The 21,126-nt window shown below is 41.2% G+C and overlaps 3 protein-coding genes across 9 annotated transcripts in view; 2 read left to right on the top strand and 1 right to left on the bottom strand.

Moving 5' to 3' along the window:
* The window catches only part of bhlha15 (basic helix-loop-helix family, member a15), an 18,619-nt gene extending 4,622 nt beyond the window's left edge, over positions 1 to 13,997 (top strand). Inside the window, exons 1-2 of one of the 3 annotated variants that reach the window (XM_046068323.1) lie at positions 11,665 to 11,834; positions 12,597 to 13,997. In XM_046068323.1, the coding sequence (XP_045924279.1) occupies positions 12,656 to 13,225 (570 nt within the window). In that variant the 5' untranslated portion in view covers positions 11,665 to 11,834; positions 12,597 to 12,655 and the 3' untranslated portion in view covers positions 13,226 to 13,997. Of the gene's footprint in view, positions 1 to 11,664; positions 11,853 to 12,596 lie in introns of those variants that run through there. The other 2 variants (XM_046068322.1, XM_046068324.1) reach the window with 2 other exon arrangements.
* Positions 3,342 to 9,030, top strand: LOC123982647. Of its 2 annotated transcripts, none has more exons than XM_046068321.1 (6): positions 3,342 to 3,518; positions 3,639 to 3,909; positions 4,640 to 4,739; positions 6,757 to 7,486; positions 7,645 to 7,738; positions 8,341 to 9,030. In XM_046068321.1, the coding sequence occupies exons 3-6, from the start codon at positions 4,666 to 4,668 to the stop codon at positions 8,535 to 8,537; spliced, it is 1,095 nt and encodes a 364-aa protein (XP_045924277.1). In that variant the 5' UTR covers positions 3,342 to 3,518; positions 3,639 to 3,909; positions 4,640 to 4,665; the 3' UTR covers positions 8,538 to 9,030. The 2 variants fall into 2 exon arrangements, with proteins under 2 accessions (XP_045924277.1, XP_045924275.1); XM_046068319.1 differs by lacking the exons at positions 3,342 to 3,518; positions 3,639 to 3,909 and adding an exon at positions 4,154 to 4,496 and having other exon boundaries at positions 8,341 to 8,548; positions 8,696 to 9,030.
* tecpr1a (tectonin beta-propeller repeat containing 1a) overlaps positions 13,953 to 21,126 on the bottom strand; it is a 35,809-nt gene continuing 28,635 nt past the window's right edge. For 3 of the 4 annotated variants that reach the window (XM_046068316.1, XM_046068315.1, XM_046068317.1), the window contains 13 exons: positions 20,345 to 20,494; positions 19,973 to 20,130; positions 19,610 to 19,840; positions 18,983 to 19,079; positions 18,683 to 18,762; positions 18,490 to 18,546; positions 17,145 to 17,319; positions 16,691 to 16,826; positions 16,406 to 16,498; positions 16,158 to 16,264; positions 15,804 to 15,923; positions 15,396 to 15,518; positions 13,953 to 14,897 (listed from right to left, as the gene is read on the bottom strand). In XM_046068316.1, coding sequence (XP_045924272.1) covers positions 14,829 to 14,897; positions 15,396 to 15,518; positions 15,804 to 15,923; positions 16,158 to 16,264; positions 16,406 to 16,498; positions 16,691 to 16,826; positions 17,145 to 17,319; positions 18,490 to 18,546; positions 18,683 to 18,762; positions 18,983 to 19,079; positions 19,610 to 19,840; positions 19,973 to 20,130; positions 20,345 to 20,494 — 1,596 coding nt within the window. In that variant the 3' untranslated portion in view covers positions 13,953 to 14,828. Of the gene's footprint in view, positions 14,898 to 15,361; positions 15,519 to 15,803; positions 15,924 to 16,157; positions 16,265 to 16,405; positions 16,499 to 16,690; positions 16,827 to 17,144; positions 17,320 to 18,489; positions 18,547 to 18,682; positions 18,763 to 18,982; positions 19,080 to 19,609; positions 19,841 to 19,972; positions 20,131 to 20,344; positions 20,495 to 21,126 lie in introns of all 4 variants that reach the window. The other variant, XM_046068318.1, reaches the window with a different exon arrangement.

The following is a 21,126-nucleotide window of genomic DNA, read 5'->3' as shown; positions in this document are numbered from 1 at the left end:
AGCCAGAGCCCTGACTTAAACCCAATTGAGCATCTCTGGAGAGACCTGAAAATGGCTGTCCACCAACGTTTACCATCCAACCTGACAGAACTGGAGAGGATCTGCAAGGAGGAATGGCAGAGGATACCCAAATCCAGATGTGAAAAACTTGTTGCATCTTTCCCAAAACGACTCATGGCTGTATTAGATCAAAAGGGTGCTTCTACTAAATACTGAGCAAAGGGTCTGAATACTTATGACCATGTGATATTTCAGTTTTTCTTTTTTAATAAATTTGCAAAAATTTCTACATTTCTGTTTTTTTCTGTCAAGATGGGGTGCTGAGTGTACATTACTGAGAAATAAAATGAACTTTTTTGATTTTTGGAAAATGGCTGCAATGAAACAAAGAGTGAAAAATTTAAAGGGGTCTGAATACTTTCCGTACCCACTGTATATTGTATATAGAAATAGCTTATTGTACAAAAATGCATTCTCTACTATAACAGATTTCTCTAAGTATGTTGATGTGTATTATTTAAGTTAAAATGTTTTATTCAACAAAATGTTGCTGTCTTTGCATTTTGCAGAACTTCAGGACTTGTGTTTAGTGAATTAATAACTCATAATGTCAAAATGTGTAACATAAATCCACGAGAGCTTTCGAGTGTGCAAATTCTCGGTTCCACATTTTGATCGATCATACTGTATGTGCATACCCTACTTGTTTGGTAATGATTGCGGAATAATGAATACATTGATACGCCTTCTGCATCCAGCAGACTGTCTGGTCAGTGTGTGGTACCACCTTTGTGTGCCAACACTTTAATTTTTGACTTTCACCAGGGTCCTGTTCTGCCTGGTCAGACACACTTTGTGTAAACAAGATATTTATTTCTCCCTCTGTCACGAAATGGATTCTATATGGTGAATGATGGAGTAATAAATGACTATCAGTGATCTCATGTTCTTATAGCATCAGGAAATGAGTAAAGATAGACTTACTCACCCTACATTCCCCCACCCGACCAAATCCTCCCACCAACACTGACCCACCCTCCTCACACAGCTGTGTCTCCTTCTGTCTGTGTCTCCCTACACCTTTTCATACACACACACACACACACACACACACACTTTTCCCAATATGGCAGTGCCCTTGGCAGCAGCGGTGCTAGTTCAGGCGGGCAGTGTTCCCAGGTCTGGACTGGGGAGGAGCAGGTGTACTGCTGTCAACAGAGGCTCATAAATACTCCGCCAGCGATCTGAGATGGATTACACATTTATGTCATCATATTAAAGACACTCTGTCAGCAAACACCTTTAAGACCCTATAATCTCCCGCTTAAGAGAAAAGAATTTTCTCCCTACAAAGGGAGTTTATGGCAGGGCTCACCGCTGTGCAGCACAGCTAGTGCTGATCTGCAACAGATTAGTCCTTCAATTCACAACCAGATCCAGCGCTGGCTTCTATCATTTAAAATGTAAAGGCAGCAAAAAAGTTCCCTGTCTTACTTTATGTGCTTATGACAGTGGTCATTGCAGTTTTATCACTGGTTAAGCCACCTTAAATAAATATGTACACAACAGTGACATATTTACCACTCTGTATGTTGTCATCTTAGTGTCACATTTCACTTCCTCTCAGCGCCTCCCCTCTGCAGCCACGAGACCCTGTTGTGTCCAAATAAAGGCTGCAAACAGCACTATTGGTGTCCTGACTGGATGTTTCACTTCCCCATGTTACCCATAAAGCTTTGCAGTGCCCCATTCCTTTGGCGTGGGACTCCATATGTTCCTCCTCAGGCACTTAGCATGGTGTATTCTGCATGCTCAGAATAATCCCAATGATCTCCAATTACCCTCCCCTCACGGATTGTTTGGTGTCACTCACCGTCTGCCGGCTGGATAGGATGATTCTGCGCTTGCAGTGTAAAAGGATAGTTCTACAGTTTTTTCTGGCATGCAATGTGCACGTTATAGCTCAATCAGAGCAGTAGGCTAGAGTGAGACGAAAACAATTCTTTAAAAAATTCAAGCTGAACTGTCGCCTCAGTGCTTGAGCTTGTTCTCACCCTCTTCAGCACAACAGACACACTCTTTGCTCTAGTTCGCCTGTTGATACCCGTGAGGTCAGGTTTCCCTGTAAGCTGCAGCAAATTGTTGAGGCAGACGAAAGAGTTGGATCACTGGCTGGTTGGAAACCAAATTAACTAGCTTGATGGCTTTCAGCACACGCCTCTGGCTAAAGGCGCAGAGCAGATCAGTGGAGAAATGATATCGAGTTCTGTATCTCGCTTAAATAAACTACAACAGATAATAAAACACATCAATTATGCTTCCTCGGCTTCTTCCCAGTCAGTAGAAGGCCTGAAACCAAAGACGTATCACTCTTTCATCTGATATTTGGATGCAGATATTTTTGAGACATCAGATTATGAGCACACATCAATCATTACCCCAATGTGAAAATAGAAAGTGGAACAGACAAACAAGCTCACATTTTGTGCCCGGGAGACGGCTTTCAGCTCAGGGACTGTATCACATCCTCATATGTACTGCTAAGTCCAGTGAAAAAAGAGTTGACTATGTCAAAACACTGGACTGCAAGCAGTCCGAGTGCCCTGGCTGACCTGATATGGATCCATGGGTGCACGTTGCTGGGTGACACGATGCCTCTCAGAGGACAACATTTTGTACAGAGGTGGGGGGAGGTGGCAAAAAGCAAAATGAGGAGAAGAGAAATGGGATCACCTTCCTCATTCTCAATAAAAACACCATCTGTCCATCTCTACATCTCTTTTCTCTTGTCATGTCCCCTCTCTTGGGAACCAGAGATGGACTGAATGGTGACATTGTTGCCTTCTGGGAACAACATCCTGATGCTGTCTGGGTGTGGAAAGCAGAACTCCAGCATCAGTGATTTTGTTGCCAGGGGGAGGACTATACCAGCGGGAACTTCTTAATAAATGTGGCTGATTGGAAGTTACATGAGACAGTGATGATGATAAATAACATTACAGTACAACAGCAATAGCAGCAGAAGTAAAGGATCATGAACAATAGAAGTAGGGATGGTAGTAATATATACTGAAATAGTAATGATAAAGTATGAGCAATATTTCCTTATCTATTAGTAAAAGTTGTAATAGCTGCATCATTGGTAGCAACAGTTGTAGTTAAATGTGTACATAGCAGCATTTCATTATGGTGTTGGAGCTCTGCTGCAGTTCTCTCATTTGCCCCAGTACTGGCTGCTGCTGCTTGCTATTCTGCTTGCAACCCCTAGAGGGAGTTATTGTTCACTGTGAGACCATGCACCAAAATTATGGACTGAGAGGCTTCCCAAACATTTCGCCCAAAAGTACAATGGAAGTCACATGCAGAAGGTTCAAGGATTCACTTTTTCAAACGTCACCTGCACATACAGCTTGACAGAGTCTGTTTTTACCAGACAACAAATATGGGGAGATGGAGATCAGTGGTTCCCAAAGTGGAACGGCTTGGTCCACCAAGGGCCGTGAAGGACGTCACCTTTTGTAAGTTCAAGTTTATTGTCACACGTATAAGTACAGTGAAATGCCATTGTGCCGACTCACTCATCCTTTGTGTACATAAATAACTTGTTCAGTAAAATTAGATTTCTCTTTTGGCCACAGGTGAAGATGCCATAGATGGTCGTTTAGACTTGGCCGGGTGACTCCAACAACCGTAACAACAGGAGAACTAACGAAACAGCTGTATCAATAATCTTGAAAAACGTCGGAAAAATAGCTGAATTGATCTACCAGTCAGTCGGAACTGAAGAAGTCTGTCGGATGATGGACGAAACGTCTTTAAGTGTCTTCAACCAAGTCCAGTTCGTATTGACCTTAACCTTCCTTGGACAACTTTGACCTGGATGACTGAGAACCTTCACAGACATTAATGGTTAATGCACATAACATATTACAACCAAATTATTATTATTATTATCAAAACCAAACTGTGTATAAAAGCTCCCTAAAAGACAAATACAACATTGTTGATTGTGAGTCCACAACCTTGACACCAAAAGAAGTGTTTAATATGTGAAGTGCATAACAGCTGCCAATCTTACTGTTTTAACCACACAGGTATGTGTATGTATGTTACTGTAACATCCGCTCTGCTGTGAATCATTCAGGCAGTTGTGTTACATTAAAACAGATAAGTTATTGATCCCCATCTTCCACTGTGCCGCTGCCGAAAGGCTGGCAGCCTCCAGGAAGTGTACTGTAAATATGAGCTCTTTGTCCTTTATTTGTCCTCATCTCCTTTCTCACCTCCTCTGATCTACTCCCCTTATTTCATTTCCCCCCATCCTTCATTCACTCGCTATCCCGTCTGATTCCCCCTCCTCCCTCCTCTCTTTTTCTGTGCATCTCTCTATCTCCTCTCTCTGTCCATACGTTTAGCTTGTCTCTTTTGGTGCCCTCAATGAGGTTTCTGTCGCGCATTAATAGCCGGGGGAATGAGTGGGGCTCGCAGGATGCAAGGTAGGAAAAATGTGCTGGTGTCACGCATGGCAGATGCAGAGAGATTAAGTGTGTTGCAATGCATTTTGCAGCGTCATGATGCAGCAAGATTTTCAGCAATGCATATCAGTTCATAACCATGTTTGCTTTCTTTCTTTTTACAGAGTTAAAATACTTCAGGGATGGAGCTATGTTGGTGATTTCATTGGATGGTTTGAATTGGCTTTCTAAAAGGAGCTGCAGTGACAAAGGAATCAAGAAACGGTATGATTTAAAATTTTTCATCCCTGTGTTTGATGGTCTGTCTGTGTTTATGGCGGTGGGACTTGAGGTTGTCTGGATGTGTATTGGCTGTTTGGAAAAGTTAAATAGGTTATAATCTGTCTTTCTTCTGAGCCCCTCCACCTGTTGAGTAAGATGTTCATTTACCTGAAACAGGGCAGATTACAGGCTTCATGGCCTACTGCATAAGGGTGTTTTTGTGCGTTTGAGACCATACAGTGGTATGTGTATGTGTGTCTTTTTACATCCTTTACGTCACAGCTGCTGTGAGTCAGCTCCTCTCTTCCTTTCCTGAGTCACTCATCCAGCGGTTGCTTGGTTACTACAGAGCGGTAAAAGTTTCCTATTGCGTCTTTGTCTCCGCGGATGGATGGGCCCCGATATTTATTCAGGCTCAGGATTGAGTGGCCAAATAATGTATGTGTTTTTGTGCATGCGCGCACTTGTGCGTACACTGCTTCATCCAATGGACAAAGGCTGACAAATCAGTTTTAGTACATCCTGTTGTTAACAGACAAGGGCTTTTTGTGCACTGCAGCAGACTCCTTAAAATGTCCAGTGAAATGGAATGATATTGTGTGTAAGAGGGTATTATCTTTAGACAAAGCCTACACATCATCTTTGGTTAAACTTTATGCTTGTTGAATTGTGTGAACTTCATATTGTGGAGCCCATGTAATAACTCAGCCTACACAGGCTCCATCCCCAAACCACCAACCAAGTGCCCTTTGACCAGACACGAAACACTCACTCATAAGCATTATATTGAAAAAGGCATTTTGTGCCTGAATACTAAATACCTCATTCTCAGTGGTATATGACATTGACACTGTTGAGTATTGACACAATATTTCTATTGATATACGCCATTTACAAATTGTGGTAGCTCATGTCACTATTATATTGGTCACTCCTCAGATGTAACTGTTACTTACAGATTTCCCTACTGTAAGTCATAACCAAGCTGGGCAAACCAAGCTAAATATTAGTCCTCTACAACTAACACAGTCAGCATGGCTGTTGGATTCAGACAAGGTTTGAAAAAACAAGCAGTCTCATATGTATTTGACTATTACCATGAGGTTTTCTTAAGTTTTAACCTGAACAGCTGATCTGTTTTTGGCCACTTAGCAGCAGCAAAAACAAGTTGTGAACACAACGTTGATAAATCAACACATTTTAATTTGATATCAAAAACTGTTACCAAACAGTTGCTAATTTACACATCCAGCATTTATTGGGAAACATCGTCATTTAGTTGTGTTTCCAATAGTCACTCACCTTTATCTCTGTTTTTGGTCTCCACCAACTTCTAGGGGAAATATCTGTCTCTTAAGCTGCTAAATGCTCTATTATGTTCACCAGCTATTTGCTAACTGTGTTTGTCTGCTGAACAGGTAGTCTACAAAATGTTTTTAGGGCATTTTCACTCAAGGCTGTCTGTTGTGGCCGGAACGACTCTATGAGAGCTGTGAGTGAATCAAAACAGTAATGCTGTGAGCTGATTCAGGTGATAATTCACTGTAGGTTCATCACTATGAGCAAACCCTTTTCAAATTGTCATTTGATATGTTGTTATTGTAACACTATTGAATATAGCCGGTTTAAGTTGGCCATTGCCACATTATAATAACAATAGTGCTAATAGCATAATTCTGGTTTAATACAACTTGGGTGCTATTTTTGGCCATCATTTCTATTAGGTTTGATAACTTTGCACTCACTAAAGTAAATTGTTTATGGTAATAATCTGTGAACGCATCTACATCGCTGCAGTGTAGTCTGAGGGGGTAAAAAACATAAGTGGTTTGACAATCAGACAGGTTGTAAACAAGCCAAATTATCTTTTGTGGTGGTTAAACAGAAAAATTAGCACATCCAAGATGTCAGTAATAATCTCTCAGTGAGCCAAAAACCTACTTACTTTACTTGTGATGTTGAACAGAACCAATTTAAATACAACAAAGTTTCAATGAGTCATTATGAATTATTCACACAGGGACGAAGAGTTCCAGATGTTGATGTCCTCAGGTCAGATGACTCAGGCTGATGAGGAGCTGCAGCCAATCACCTGCGTCTGTATCCTTGATCAAAAAGGAAATGCAGCCCCTAAGTTATGGAGGACCAGTGACTGCAGATCAAGCTTGGTAACATGGCCCCCACCCTTCTCTATCCCCCCTCGACATTGCTGTCTTCCGGAGGGGCCCATGCATCATTCAGCATTCACTTCTTTAGCTTCATTTGTCCCACAGTGCTCAAAGATGGCCCCATGGACGAGACTTATTTTAAATATGCAGGACGTTTTGAGTTTGTTCAAAAATAATTTAAACATTGTGACCCCGCAGGACACTGTCACAACGGATCGGCATAATAGCTTTATCATCTTCTGTGATGACGACATACCGCCTCAACTTTTTGGTGACACTTGCCACGCTGTGGATTGTAGGACGTCTGTAGGGGATATTGGTTGGCATATCAGTGATAACAATGTGCTAAGTGATTTGAAAAACTTCACTGCCCACTGGCCCCACGATCCCAACACCAACTCTAAAGGGATTCAACATGAGCTTGTTAGCAGACACAATTTGAACACATGCAACCTTAAAAGTCTTCTGAAATCCTGTCAAATCTACAATGCTCCAGGCGTATTGTCTGGGAGGGACAAGAATGTAAAAAAGAGGAAGACTGTGTGCTTTAATGATGATGTCACGCTCTACCTGTTCGATCAGGTACTGTCCTCCTGTGGCTTGGTGGGTTTTGGGCTTTGTTACACACCGGGCATATGCGGGTTGAATAATTACTGATTGTGCTACCAATCCAATCTGAGGCTTTGACACCTTTGTTTCCTGTTTGATTACAACTGACTGTCCACTCTTACTATTCTTAGGAGAGTCCCACCTTGGAGCTGCACCCTGGGCCCCACACATCTCTGTCAAGCAACTATTCCTGCAACCTGCCAGAGGTCACATTAGAAGACAGTGGTACTCTTAATTTACAATTATCCCATTAACTACATATTGTGCATACTGAACGTTACTGCTGACAATGGTGCACTGGTGGAAAATAACTAAGTATATCTGTTTGAGTTGCACGGGAGCACAATACAAGTTCAACATAGAGATGTAAAATAATAATTATGGTAGTGGTAACAGCTCCAGAGGCAGAAACACCTGCTGAAAGCAAGTACACCTGTGTGGTTAAAGAGTATATACTAGTATACATTTTCCTTAAAATACTTTTAAAGTAACATTTTCAATGCAGGAATTTTACTGGAGTGTATATTTCTTGGTGAAGCAGCATGTTGCAACATGATGTCAGGAGGGATTATTCATCAGGAGTTACTATTTAAAAAGAAAGACATTTCGGATTGAAGGATTATATTTGTTAAAAAAAACGTGTGATGGTGTTGCATTTTGTAACTTAGTGATAAATAAGGTAATATTTTGACACTAAATGTGGCTTACAATATAACAAGATTGGGGTGTGGCAATAAACAATTTGTTTAGTCCTGCTAAACCCAGATGCTCCAGGCTGTTGGCACTTTGTTATCACTAACTGTGTGTGTGGTTGGTTTTTCCTGCAGGATTGGAGTGGGAAGACGACTTCTCAGCTTTGGAGAAGAACTGCCATTTTCAGTGTGTCAGACACTCGGTATCACAGCACTACACCCTTTCCCTGACAACACAAAGCTGCACTGCTCTGCCCAGGCCAGAGCATTTCTTTCTGTCCCAAAGGTTCCTCTTCCTCACCCATGTCACTGAGTCAGACCTTGAGCTGTGAGATTAGAGAGGGTTAGTGACACACACATACACACATATTGAGTTGTAGGTGCTGATTTCTATGGTGGTAGCCTTTCTATCAAATCGTCTGCCTTCAGCTAAAGGCCATCTCATTGTCACCATGGCCTAATGTGACATCCACACTTGTTTTTCTTTCAGCCAGACAGCCTTTGGCCTAATGGAAAAACTGACTAATCGTCCAGATCTCGTCCTCCTCACCTCTAACTCATCTCCCTCCTGTTTTATGATGAGTCAGGGATTTTAATGGCTTTTTTCCCCTCTCTGCTCCAAATAGATTCGAAGCACCTGGCGTTTGTGACATCACAGCCACGCAGCACTGAGTGACAGTGCATTCAGCTTTCACAGTTGTTGGTATGACACGGTCACTGGCTGGCTAAGCTCCTTTTTTTGTGCCAGGTTGTGTCCTTTGACCTCAGCTGTGAAACGGGAACATAAGTGTTGTCAATTCCAATAAATTTCATTTAATAAATTGTCATCTGTGTCTGAAATCCCAGGTTAATCTTGTAAAACAAGGAGTATAATGTTGTTTATGTAGTTTGTTTTGCACAAACAGAACATGCTTGTAGAGGCCCTGTTTGCTTGCCTCATTACTGAAGTGTATTCAGCTCAGAATTTATCAGCGGCTGCGACTAAATAAACAGTGTAAGCCTTAGGGCCAATGGAGGCAGAAACTGAACAAACTAAAAGTAATAGATAATGTTTCCACAAAGCCAGCATCAGCGAGGTTTGGTTGATTAGATACAGTGTACCTGAGGAGGAAAGGAAACCTGGCAGGACACACACGCGCGCGCATGCACACACACACACACACACACACACACACACACACACACACACACACACACACACACACACACAAGCTGTTCAAGGACACCAAAAGCTAAAATTGCTTGCCACTATAGCTGGGAGCTTCACACCTGTACATTATTGTTTATTATTATACATTCCTGACATTCAGTGTTATATTCTATAGGACGGCATTTTTTAAAGGAAAACAGTTTTTTGCTATCACAGGTTTTCCTTTAAGCTAACGTACCACGTAGCTTCAAAATTATTGCATTAAAAAGGAAAGCTCTCTATTCTGGCAGAAACTGAACTAACAAAAATATTAATTTATAATTAAATACATTTCCCCTTCCCTGATGCTACATTTTCTTGTTAAGCTGAGCTTTCTAGCAGCTAGCTTGCTTGTGGCTTTCGCGGAGTGTCTCAACATGGCTACACTAAAAGACATTTAAGGAAGGCCTTTTAGTTTAGTTATGAAAATTACAACTTTAGAATAAATCGTAAAAGCGATGTAAACATTCATAGGAAGAACAAGCTCTACTGTGTTCCTGTGTTGCCATTAGCATTAAAACCTTTGTTGTTTCAAATACTGTACTTAGATGCATTTCTGAAACATTTAAGAAGAAATCCAGTTAGTTGGTCTATGACATATAACAGATTATAAAGCCAGATTATCAACACATAAAAAACAAAATGATACATACAGAGAGCAGAACTAGAAGCCTAAAACAGCTACTTTTTCTGAGTTAGTACTTTAGAGAACTGAACTTATAAGAATTCCATTTAATCGTGTCTTAATTGTAAGAAGTTAATATATATACAGTTGGATTTTTAAATATATTTCATATTCTTTGTATCTTTTGGTAGTTTAAGATATGGAAAACATAAAAGACTTAGAGAGTTTAGAAATGTTTCAAGAGACTGTGTGGTGTTTCTGATTACCATAAAACATGCTGTGACACATGATTTAACTATAATCAGTCAGTTTAACTCACTGTCATGACACCACCCTATCTCTACTGACCTATCTATCACAGTAGGAAAGGGCAATAATGCCAACTGCCAACAGTTGTGTTTGGGCCCCCAGGTCAAATAGACAAGGTGGAATTACTGCAGATCACACATACGAGTGTTAAAGGGGTGTGATGGTGATTATTCAAAAAGGTTAATTATGTTTGTTCTGTCCTTGTTTGTTTGGTATCTTTGTTTCAGTTTAAATAGCTTGACAGCATCCAGTGGTCTAAATTACACTGTCACGGAAAACGCAAAAAGGTTAAAACAGTTTGTCTGGTAAAAAGTAAATAGGCCTAATGTGACAAAGTTTAAATGAGACATTCAAGTGTAGCCTGGAGGACTGTATTCAAATGAAGCAGCGGAAGGTGATAAGCCACAATGGAAATTATGTTAACTGCTTGGAGTTAAAGGAGGACGAGGAACGAAAATGCAATGTGTCTGACTCTGGTAACTATCTTATTATACTCCTTACAAGAGGTCAAACTAATATAAATATAGTTATATATATGAAATATCTATATTCAGCTCAGGAACAGTGAAGAATAAAATACTATACTTCACTTGGGACATGTTGTGGTGGAGCAGTATGTAGTAGAGTGGCACAATGGCACATTTACACTTTGACTGAAATTTTATTTTGGACATGGAAAGACATTTTTAATCATATTACAGATAGGGCCAATGTTGCTCTTTACATTGTTTAAATATTGCAGTGATACCAGCTATGCAATCCACCATCTATATCACTCCCTGACATTATTTTTAATCCCAAAATTGCATTGTCATGCATTGTATGTTACTTTCCATTCCACTTCTGTGGAAAGTATTGTACATTTATTTAATAGCTGTACAGTTACACAAAACAATTGATCAGTTTTTAAAAAACAATGCATTGATACATATTAAACTACCAAACATTATATATTAAGCAGCTCCACCTCAACCAACTACAACATTAAAGTAGCCGACTGCTTAAAGCATCAGCAGTAATGACAAGAATTGAGCTGGGTTAATATTTTGTATAGATTATGTTGCTGATGCTTACTTGTCCTGATTTTACTTTTTATAGTGCAGTGTTGCTACTTTTATTTAATCTAAAGAATGATCTGAAATGTGGTTCCACGAGACTATCAAATAATATGGTAAAATCTTTCATTAAATTCCTTTCTTTTCTAATGCATGCAGCCAACCATTTTTGCACAAACCCAGTAAGAACACAGCAGTAATCCCTAAAACCACACCGTTTTTGTGGTGTTGTGACATTGTGCAGCAGCCTGTTGTGCCCTGGAGGGAGTGAGCCTGCTCTATGATTGGCTGAGCAGCGCTACGTGTACATCAGTCAGCTACAGGTAGCGCACATGTGACAGTTGTCTGCGTGCGTGTGTGTATCCGCTGCTCTCTGCTCTTTTCACTTTATGCTTTGAATGACGGCTGCACCCGGGCGAGTTTTCTGTGGTAAACACTCAGGAGAAGAAAAGTGAGTTTAATATCAAAGGTAAGGCTTTTTTTTTTAATCGTGTCGTCCTGTTTCACTGACTTTCGAGGTCAAAGTGTATCATTTGCTGCAGTGAATTAACTTAAGCTGAATTTTGCCTGTTTATCTCATATCAGTTACAACACTGCCGTTGGGGTGATTATGGTTGTGTTAGGAAAATACAGAGGGAAGGAGAAAAGGATGGTGATGAGAAATACCCGTGGAGTTGTCATTAATTTATGTAAAGCAGCTTTATGTTATTATCCTAACATTAGCATACTTGAAAATACAGTTTAAAGAAATTCCCATTCCTTTGAAACCACTGTGGTAAATCCACAACTAAAGTTACAGCAAATTTCAACATAATGGCAGACTTAAGTGAGTTAATTCATCCAGTGAACATCTACTGGTTAAAACAGGGTGAAAAGCATTGGAGGTGAATTAGCGGAGTGCTGCTGGCTGGTCTCTGTGTTTTTGTAAGTGTAACCTTGACATGGGCATTATCGCAGGACCACGAGGATAAGAGAGGAGTAGATTAACAGGACAACATCGTGGAGTTTTCACACTGCATCAGGCTGATTAGATACAACAGGATGCAAGCCTGTTTGAATTGGAGAGAGGCTTATTCAGTAATTGCGGGTTTCTGGCTGTCTTGGAAAAGACTGCATAAAAATACTTTGAATTTATGTTAAAGTGCCACTTTTCTATAACTCAGAAAAGTTCTGTTTTTTCTTCCTCTCTCAAATATTCCTCTCTTTTCACCAGGCCTGTTGAAGCTGTGAGATCTACACTGTCAGAGAGAGAGGGGTAAAGAAGGCAGCAGGATGAAGTCCAAAGGGAAGGCTGTGAAACCATCCAGGAGGACCTGGTCTGACCCTGAGCCAGAGCTGGAACCAGACACAGAACCAGAACCTGGCTCCAGTGAGCAGGAAGGCTCAGAGGCCTCGGTCCGGATCGGTGGCTCCTGGAGGGGGTCGCTGAGGGCCGGGGATGGCAAGCGTCAAGGAGGAGTGGGTGGAGGCCGACGGCGCAGGCAACGTGGCTCCAGCAACAAGGAACGCAGCATCCGGCGACTAGAGAGCAACGAGCGGGAACGCCAGCGCATGCACAAACTCAACAATGCCTTCCAAGCACTGCGCGAGGCCATCCCCCACATCAACACTGACAAGAAGCTGTCCAAGATTGAGACACTGACCCTTGCAAAGAATTACATCAAGTCCTTAACCACCATCATCCTGGACATGTCAGGGGCTTGCCTGCCTGCTGGTGGGGTCCCCTCAGAGGCCAGCGCTGCCAAGCTGCTTCAGTGCTACCAACAGCACCTGGAGGAGGAGGGGGAGGACGATCTCACACAGTACCTCACCCACGTGCACAGCCTCAGCCAGCGCAGCTAACCGTGGCTGCACGGTGGATTGGAGACCAGGAGAGCCACCAGGAGGCTGTGTCCAAGGCAGAGGGGGGTGTAGACTTTTTAGGGCTAAATCTCAAATGATATCCAGTTCTTACAGGCGCACTACTCTGGGATCTGTGTCAGAAGGACCGGATCCAGCTTATAGTCCTCTGACAGTAAACCCATTCTTGACCATAGCAAGAGCTGGGCTCTCTAGAACTTGCCCTTCATGCAAAATATGGAGTGATTTGAGGACCATTCACTTAGCAGACAGAAAGACTGCAGACTGGAAAGTGACAACCAGATGGATCATGGTCATGAAGAGTAAAAAGACTAATTTGTTATTGTGCTCAGAAAGGAAGGGCTAATCTTTCACCATTATGTCTCTTATTTCTCATCTTCTACAGTTTGAGCCGGAGCAGGAACTTCTGTGTTATCTTGTGATCATCTTCTGTTTTCTGTTGAGAAACCTGCTGAGCGTAGCCGCTAGTCATAACTGTCACACCCAGAGACTAAAGGCAAGCTGCAGGGCTAAATGTTGAAATGTCGAAGCTATAAAGTGTGTTTGCTTATTTGCTCACAAGGACAATCTACTACCAATTTGAGAGCACAATTCACGTTTCTTCATACAGGTTGTGCATCCATAGCTGGAAGGCCCAGATGAAGTTTAAAAGTGTCTGTTATTTGACTTTTTGTGTCTCCAGGCAGGACAAAAAAAACAGGAGAAGATAAACTATTTGAGGAGTTATTATCAATAAACATTTATTTATTGACAAGGACTGTTATTTTTGACCATACACAACATTTGAGAAATGTACTCCACAATGTCAACAGCACTGATGTGGTGCACGCTACAGTATGTTATTCACAGATAATAATGTCAGATCTCTGTACACTTATAACATTTACAAATTGCTGCATCATATTTAGACAGTACATTATGATATGGGGGAATTTAGGCAGCTGTTAACATAAATAAATGCCTGAACGGATGTAATTCATCAGTGTGTGGGGGTAATGAATATTTAATAATGGAAAACTATTTAAATTGATCTATGACAAACACAGACACTAGTCCACCTTAATATATTACCACTATTCTTGTTGTATAATACTATTATCTTACAAATTTATAACAAAAATATAGTGTTTTTTATTGTTTTTTTCTCACTGCTCAGTCATTCTACAACCATTGTTCAAAAGGAAGTAGACGTCATGCAAATGCAAACATTCTCCTGAGAAAGAGGAAGGTCAAGTTTTAGCATTTCAACCACAAGACTTTTACAAGTAATCCACATTTTCCCCTAATTTACAACACTATCCATTGCACATACTCCATGACAATAACAGAACATTAAAACCTTTATAAAAACATCGCTCAACTGTTTGTACAAGGCAAGCAGCAACCACCACAGGTAAATAAAGCCAGTGCAGGTCTTGTTACAGCTGCTAAACGTCTCCAAACAATTGGCAGGGTTGTTACATGCAATAAACCCAAATGAAAGCTTCACGATGACCTTTCAGAAACCTAAGAAATTAGAAACTAACGGGGGATGCTGCATCTATGTTGTTCTGCAGTCTATGAAATAACATTTTACAGCGGTGTGTCACATTAGCAAGAGCTTTCCCAGAGTAATATGGCTTCCCTCTGCTGGAACATGTGTTGAACCTGTTGCCTGCAGACAAAGATGAAATGTCATTTTTATTTTGAACAAAATAAAAGATCTGCAGCTGTAATTTAAGTACACTCATATTTTTCCCTTATCTTTAAAAAAAAAAAAAAAATCACCCTTTTACCTTCACCTTACATGTGGTACTAACAGAAACAACACATCCTAATAAATAAATAAAACTAAATGCATTAAGACCATCAAGTCCAGTGTCAGTGACAAAGACAAACAACAATAACAAAAGAATGAGACAGAAATGCCCGTACTGAGGAGATGAATGCTTAGTAAAATTAACAAAATTCAGGAGACACTGAAGATTGTTCTGAATGTCCATAAATCACAACTTTTTGTCACAGTGAGGGCAGTGATGTGGACTAAAGGCCGCCCTCTAGAGTCTGGAGTTGAATTGTCATTTCTGCTACTACAGTGTGAAAAGTGTTTTTACACAGAAATTTACTACAAAGCTATACGTGTTTAAGTGTGTCCCACAGCATTGCTGTTGACCTCCGTGTTCCTGAGGGGTAGGGGGCTTCGGGGGGCAGGGGCGGACGGGTCTGTTAGAGAGGGAAGACGGACGCGGGGTGGCTCCATGGAGTTCCCTCTCACTGTGATGTGGTCCCATCCACCCTAAAAGACAGGCACTTATGTTTGTTACAAGTAAACCTATTTACTATCCGGCTTTAAGCACAAAAACAGGACAGCTTCCTGACAGCACAATCCACCGTCAAAACTATCCCACTTTTAGTGTAATTAGTGTAATTGCTCCTGAGAGCCTTTTGCAAGCAACTTAACTGTAAGACCATTTAAGACCTTTTTTTGAAGACACTGAATTCAATGCTTTTTAAGGTTTTTCCAAGACTTGCAGATACTGTGCTAACATTTTCATACAGTTTAGTTTCTTTAGTGCCTTACCCCAATGCCGTAGTCATACGACTGTCCTTTAGGCTCCATAGGTTGTACTCCGATTCGATGGCATACTGTTCCACAGCTTAGACTGTGGCTGCCCTGCACCTTGTCTGCTATGATCCACACCTACACAAGAACAGATCAAAAATCAACCACCGAACACATGCAAGGATTGTTTATAATCTCAAGATGTTATTTCTTATGAGGATTTTGGAGGATTCATATGACAACACATTCATCTCGAAATATATAAATTTCAAGAAATATATTTGGATCATTCATTAATGTTGTATACTTTCATAGAAGCTACAAATAATAAAAGTAAGTTCCATTATGCAGTCCTGATATCTTGGTACTGACCTGGTCCAGGGGTCCTACGGAGACCTTGCGTACATTATTAGAAATGTGTTCCCAGGACGAGCCCTGAGGGTAGCTAGGGGTTACACCCTGCCGGTACCACAGGTTACCTGGACAGGAAGTAGCCACATCAGATACATGATCAGAATTTGTCTACCAAGAAACAGAGATAACAGATACATCAGGTATCTGGTTATTAAAATCAATGTTTGCATAAATGTACGCTGTGAATACAAATGCAATCGTTTTACTATTTTCATCTACGGTGTAGACTGATGTCCTCCCAACAGACACCTGCTTCAGCTTCTGTTTGGATGGGGAGGGGATGTGGTACCAACAGTCTCCTGCAGAGGGAGAAACAAACACATAGCACTCTCTAAGTGAAAATCATTTACAGCACCAGAGGCTGCCAAGTTTTGTTTCCCGATCCCTACAAATTTTTAAGTAAATGTTAATGTTTTTGATTCAAATGTGACTGTGGCACAAATGATATCCTCTGTTCAACCACGCAAAATATCACAGTTTCTCCCACTAACCTGCTGGGCTCTGTGAAGAGACAGATCCCCTGTAAAAGGCTGAACCGTCCCTGGCGATGGCCCAAACCTGGCTGGCAGCCCCGATGGATATGGACTTGAAAGGCTGGTCAGTTCCCACGTGGAGCCATGAGGATCCCTGAGAGACCAACAAGATGATGTTACAGCAAGTAGCAAGATTTGTTTTATTGTGACTACACTGTAAGTATCAGAAGTAGCATTGTCCATGTTTAACTATTTATCAAAAGGAATTAAGCATGATGTTCTCCTGCATTTTTGTATCAAAGTCATGAATGATAACTTTCAGAAAAGCCTCCATGAGGGCTAAAGATGAGGAAAGAAGTCTACACGCCGTCCTGAACTGTTGCAATGCTAACAGGCAAATGGCTCTGTGAATGTTTGTGGGTGACTCACTAAATGGTGTTTAACCTGCATGCATACAGTAAATGTGACTCACAGCAGGCGTCAGTGCGGTGACTCCCAGTCTGCAGAGCACGTCTCCCTTGTTGCTGATTGCCCACAGAGGAACCACGTCCATGCTGCTCTGAGCTGCACACGGCAGGATGGTCACATCACTCAGTGCTATAGGCGGAATTTCTTGCCATGGTCCTGTGGTGGTCAATTTACACTTCCTGTGAAGGAGGAAAACCACAATGCTCACTGAAGCACTGAAATACCTGCAGCTAAAGATTCTGATGGAGTGGGAGGTGTGTCAAAAGAACCAGAGCCCTGTTCTTCAAACGTGGCTTAACTAATTCAGGCTAACCCGCTTATATCAGTCTAACATAATACTGTTTATTCAACCAAAGACTTGAAACCATCAGCAGCATTCATATGACTGGCTGAGTGCTGACCAATGTGAGTGCAGTTACATAGTAGTAGTAGTAGTAGTAGTAGTAGTAGTAGTACAAGTAGGTGTTTTGGGAATGCACTGGGGCACGATTCATGGACTTAAGTCTCATTGAATGTGTGTTCCTACATACTTACTGGTGTTATTGTGTTCTACATTGTGCTCCACACTTTCATCACGTTTAAAGATTAAATATTCCCAGTCAATGTGGTCAGACTATGAGTGATGTTCGGTGCATGATTGCCAGGAGTTCCCAATGGACGTGCATGAGACTGATAATAACAAGCATATTTTGAAAATAGTGAGTTCTGCTGTTGATCATTTACAAACCTTTATTTTGTTGTATATTATTATTATATTATAATATTATAATTATTATTATATTACCAACAGATCATAGTGATTTCTCAATAACCTGCATGTTCTCATTTAAAGTCAGAATTATATCAACACTCTTTCCTTATAAATCTAAAAGGCGAGCCATTTCTATAGAAAAGTTTGTTCATGTGTGGGGTTCATAAAACATCTTGGTCAAGATCTAGCTTTCAATAAGATGCACTTTAGCAGGTTTGGGCTGAAGGACTCATGCCAAATAATCATCATTCTAATCTGAATAATTCAAACTAAAATTAATTAGCTAATCTGCCAGAAAACCCACCTCCACTGACAAACCAATATGACAAAATACATATGTCCCAGGACTACTGTTATCTGTACCTGAATAAAACCCATATGTTAGCCATATATTATCCCACAGTCTGCAAGGTCTGAAAACTTTCTTTCCCCCAACATGGACTAAAGATCAGATTTTGTGTCTGCTCTGTCTGTGCTGACTCAAAAAAACCTTACACAAACAAAAACTGCAAATGTCAAGTGCACTGTCAGAGCACTGTGTACCTGCTGAACAAATATATTGGAGACAGCAATATGCCAGTGTTGGTTTTTATAGTACCTGGCCCATCGTCTGCGACGCACAAAGTCCTTCATCGTTTTATAGCCATGATATGACCTGCATGGAGAGATGGGGAAGAGGAAGGAAGAATAATAGGAAAAAAGAAATAAATGAAGGTCATAACTATGAGGGCAGGATAGTCTGAACCAACTGAGACAGTAGATGAGTTTGAGGAATGGTAAATGAAACTTACGCTGGAAAATCAGCTGCATATTGCCAGCCTTCTCTATCGGTCCCCCCAGAGACACTGTAGTCGACAGCCCAATCAGACACCTGAAAACAGCCAATATGGGAATTGAAACCACGTCAACACATCTGTGTTTTTGGGTACACACCTTGCCCGTGATAATTCAAGACCAAATATTTATAGTTTCCAAACCAGTAGTCAGAATGGAAGGATGGTGATGGTGCACCCCAGTACTGGTTTCAAATCACCCCAGGCAATTTCCCTGTGTGTGTGTGTGTGTGTGTGTGTGTGTGTAGCTTTACTTACCCATGTCCACTGAGGGGAGGGAGGTTTCATATTTGTTTTTGTGCACTCATGCAGTCCTGAAGCATCGCTCCACATGTAGCGGTCTGTAGGTAGCCCTCTAAAATCAACCAAACACTTTCATTGAGTCATGACTTTACACTTCAAAATCAAACTTTCAACAACACGTACTTCAGCTGAAGGAGTAATGCTTGTGTTTATTTGCCAATCTTAAGGTAAAGGTTTAGATGTATGGAGCAAAAAAATTGAATTTGAAAAACTTGGGAGTCTCATCAATTAGCAGTGACAGGTAGACTTAGAGAGTGGCATTTTACAGTATTTGTCACATATTAGTTTCATGAGATGTTAAGTATAAACAGTAAAAACAGAAATGTGTAGTCACTGCAATTTCACAGCAGTTCTTAAATGTGAAAATCCAATTTCAAGACTCCCTGGGGTCTATGTAGACACTCGACATATCACACAGCCTGGACATGTCTGTGTTTGTGTGTGAGACGATGCACTTTTCTACCAAAGAAATCAAATAGTTCAACAACAGATTTTACTGACATAAACTAGACAGATGTATTTATAGATGCCAGCGGTGAAAGTACAAACTGCCCTCAGCGTTGCCTGGAGTGAGAACTCTACCTGTTGGTGTAGCCGGTGACAGGGTTCCACCTCTGGTTCTCATATATGTAAACACTCTTGATATCCACTTGTGTGTAAATGTTATCTGTGCTGCTGGCCATTCCCTGGGAGAAGCCTCCTCCATAGCCGCCTGTATAGACCCAGGCAGTGTGGTCGTAGCCGATCCCCCACACTATGCCAACACTGTTACACTCCACCACGCGTAGGTGACCTCCAACCTGCCGCCAGAACCTGTGCAAAGGGAAAAAAAGAAGCTTCATAAAGTCTAAGGGAAAAAGACAGCATGCCACATATTATAAAAGAAAAACAATTATTTACATCCTCATCTACCAGAACTTTAAAGTGAGTGATGGTTATTCTTACATCTGGTCACATGGTGTGGGGTAAGGCATGGCCTCCAGACCAGGAGAGGGCTCACTGACAAAGATGTCCCCTTTACAGGTGATGGACCAGATGGCCTGTTTGGAGGGAGGACCCTGGATCTCCCTGGAGTCGCAGCATGACAAACTCAACAATGCCAGCTTGAGACAGGGGTGGTAAAGGCAGACAGATTGGATTTGAAAGCGAGGGAGAGACCAATGAGAAGTAATCAGACAGAAAGAAATGTGGTAGAAATGTGTGTGTATATATTGAAGGCTTCTAGAACATCTAGAAGATTGGTATGCATTTATAAATCTAGGGTTATTTCAGTACATTAGAGATGTCTTCAGATAGTCCCAGTTGGTTGGTACATACCCAATCATGCATATCTTGCTCTGTGGCTGCTGCCAATCTGATTGGCCACCTCTGTTTAGTCCGCTCGGGAGTGTAAATGGCAAAAGTATGTTTGGAGTCATTTAGCACTGGAACCAGGATGGTGATCTCGTTGACGAAGGCATGCAGGTACTGGAGAAAGTGACAGAAGAGTCGTAGTAGATAAGAAAGATAGGAGAAGGTAAATAGTGGAAGAAAGAAGAAGTAGTAGTGAGTGCCATAGAGGAAGAACAGCTAGCTGAACTGTGTCCGCCTCAATATGATTGTTTTAGTCAACCGAGGGTCAGTGGTCGTGGTGGTGGGCTAGTGAGCGTGTATAGGAAAAATTTAAAATGTCATCAAGTACGCTGTGATAAATTTAACTCCTTTGAAGTTCTCACATAATTTATCGCCCCCCAAAACCGCCTGGAGGATTTTTATCAGAACTTCCTGAATTTTTATCTACTCTGGTTTTAAATTATGACAGAATTGTTCTTTGTGGCGATTTTAATATTCATGTTGATGACCCCAACAATGTTAATGCAACTGACTTTTTAAATATGGCCACTTCTTTTAACTTGAAACAACATGTCAAAGGGCAAACACATAACCGCGGTCATACACTGGACTTGGTTTTTACCCTGGGTGTCAGCATTTCCTCTGTGGACTTAGTGGACATGACCATATCTGACCACAGATGTATTGTTTTTAGCTGCGATTCGCCTGTTACTCATGCCGCCTCACCAAGCTCCGTGTGTTCTCGCTTCTTTAATGAACAAAGTGTT

This window comes from Micropterus dolomieu, linkage group LG14, assembly GCF_021292245.1.
Source record: "Micropterus dolomieu isolate WLL.071019.BEF.003 ecotype Adirondacks linkage group LG14, ASM2129224v1, whole genome shotgun sequence".
NCBI lineage: Eukaryota > Metazoa > Chordata > Actinopteri > Centrarchiformes > Centrarchidae > Micropterus > Micropterus dolomieu.
The sequence above is the reverse complement of the archived record's forward strand: the minus strand, read 5'-3'. Positions and strand labels throughout refer to the sequence as shown.

What these genes read in the sequence shown, in the direction of transcription:
- LOC123982647 (XM_046068319.1), top strand. Translation starts at nt 4,472, where the DNA reads ATGAGTGGGGCTCGCAGGATGCAAG. An exon ending in GACAAAGGAATCAAGAAACG is followed by an intron (nt 4,740 to 6,756) that starts GTATGATTTAAA and finishes TTATTCACACAG; the next exon opens with GGACGAAGAGTTCCAGATGT. An exon ending in GGTCACATTAGAAGACAGTG is followed by an intron (nt 7,739 to 8,340) that starts GTACTCTTAATT and finishes TTTTTCCTGCAG; the next exon opens with GATTGGAGTGGGAAGACGAC.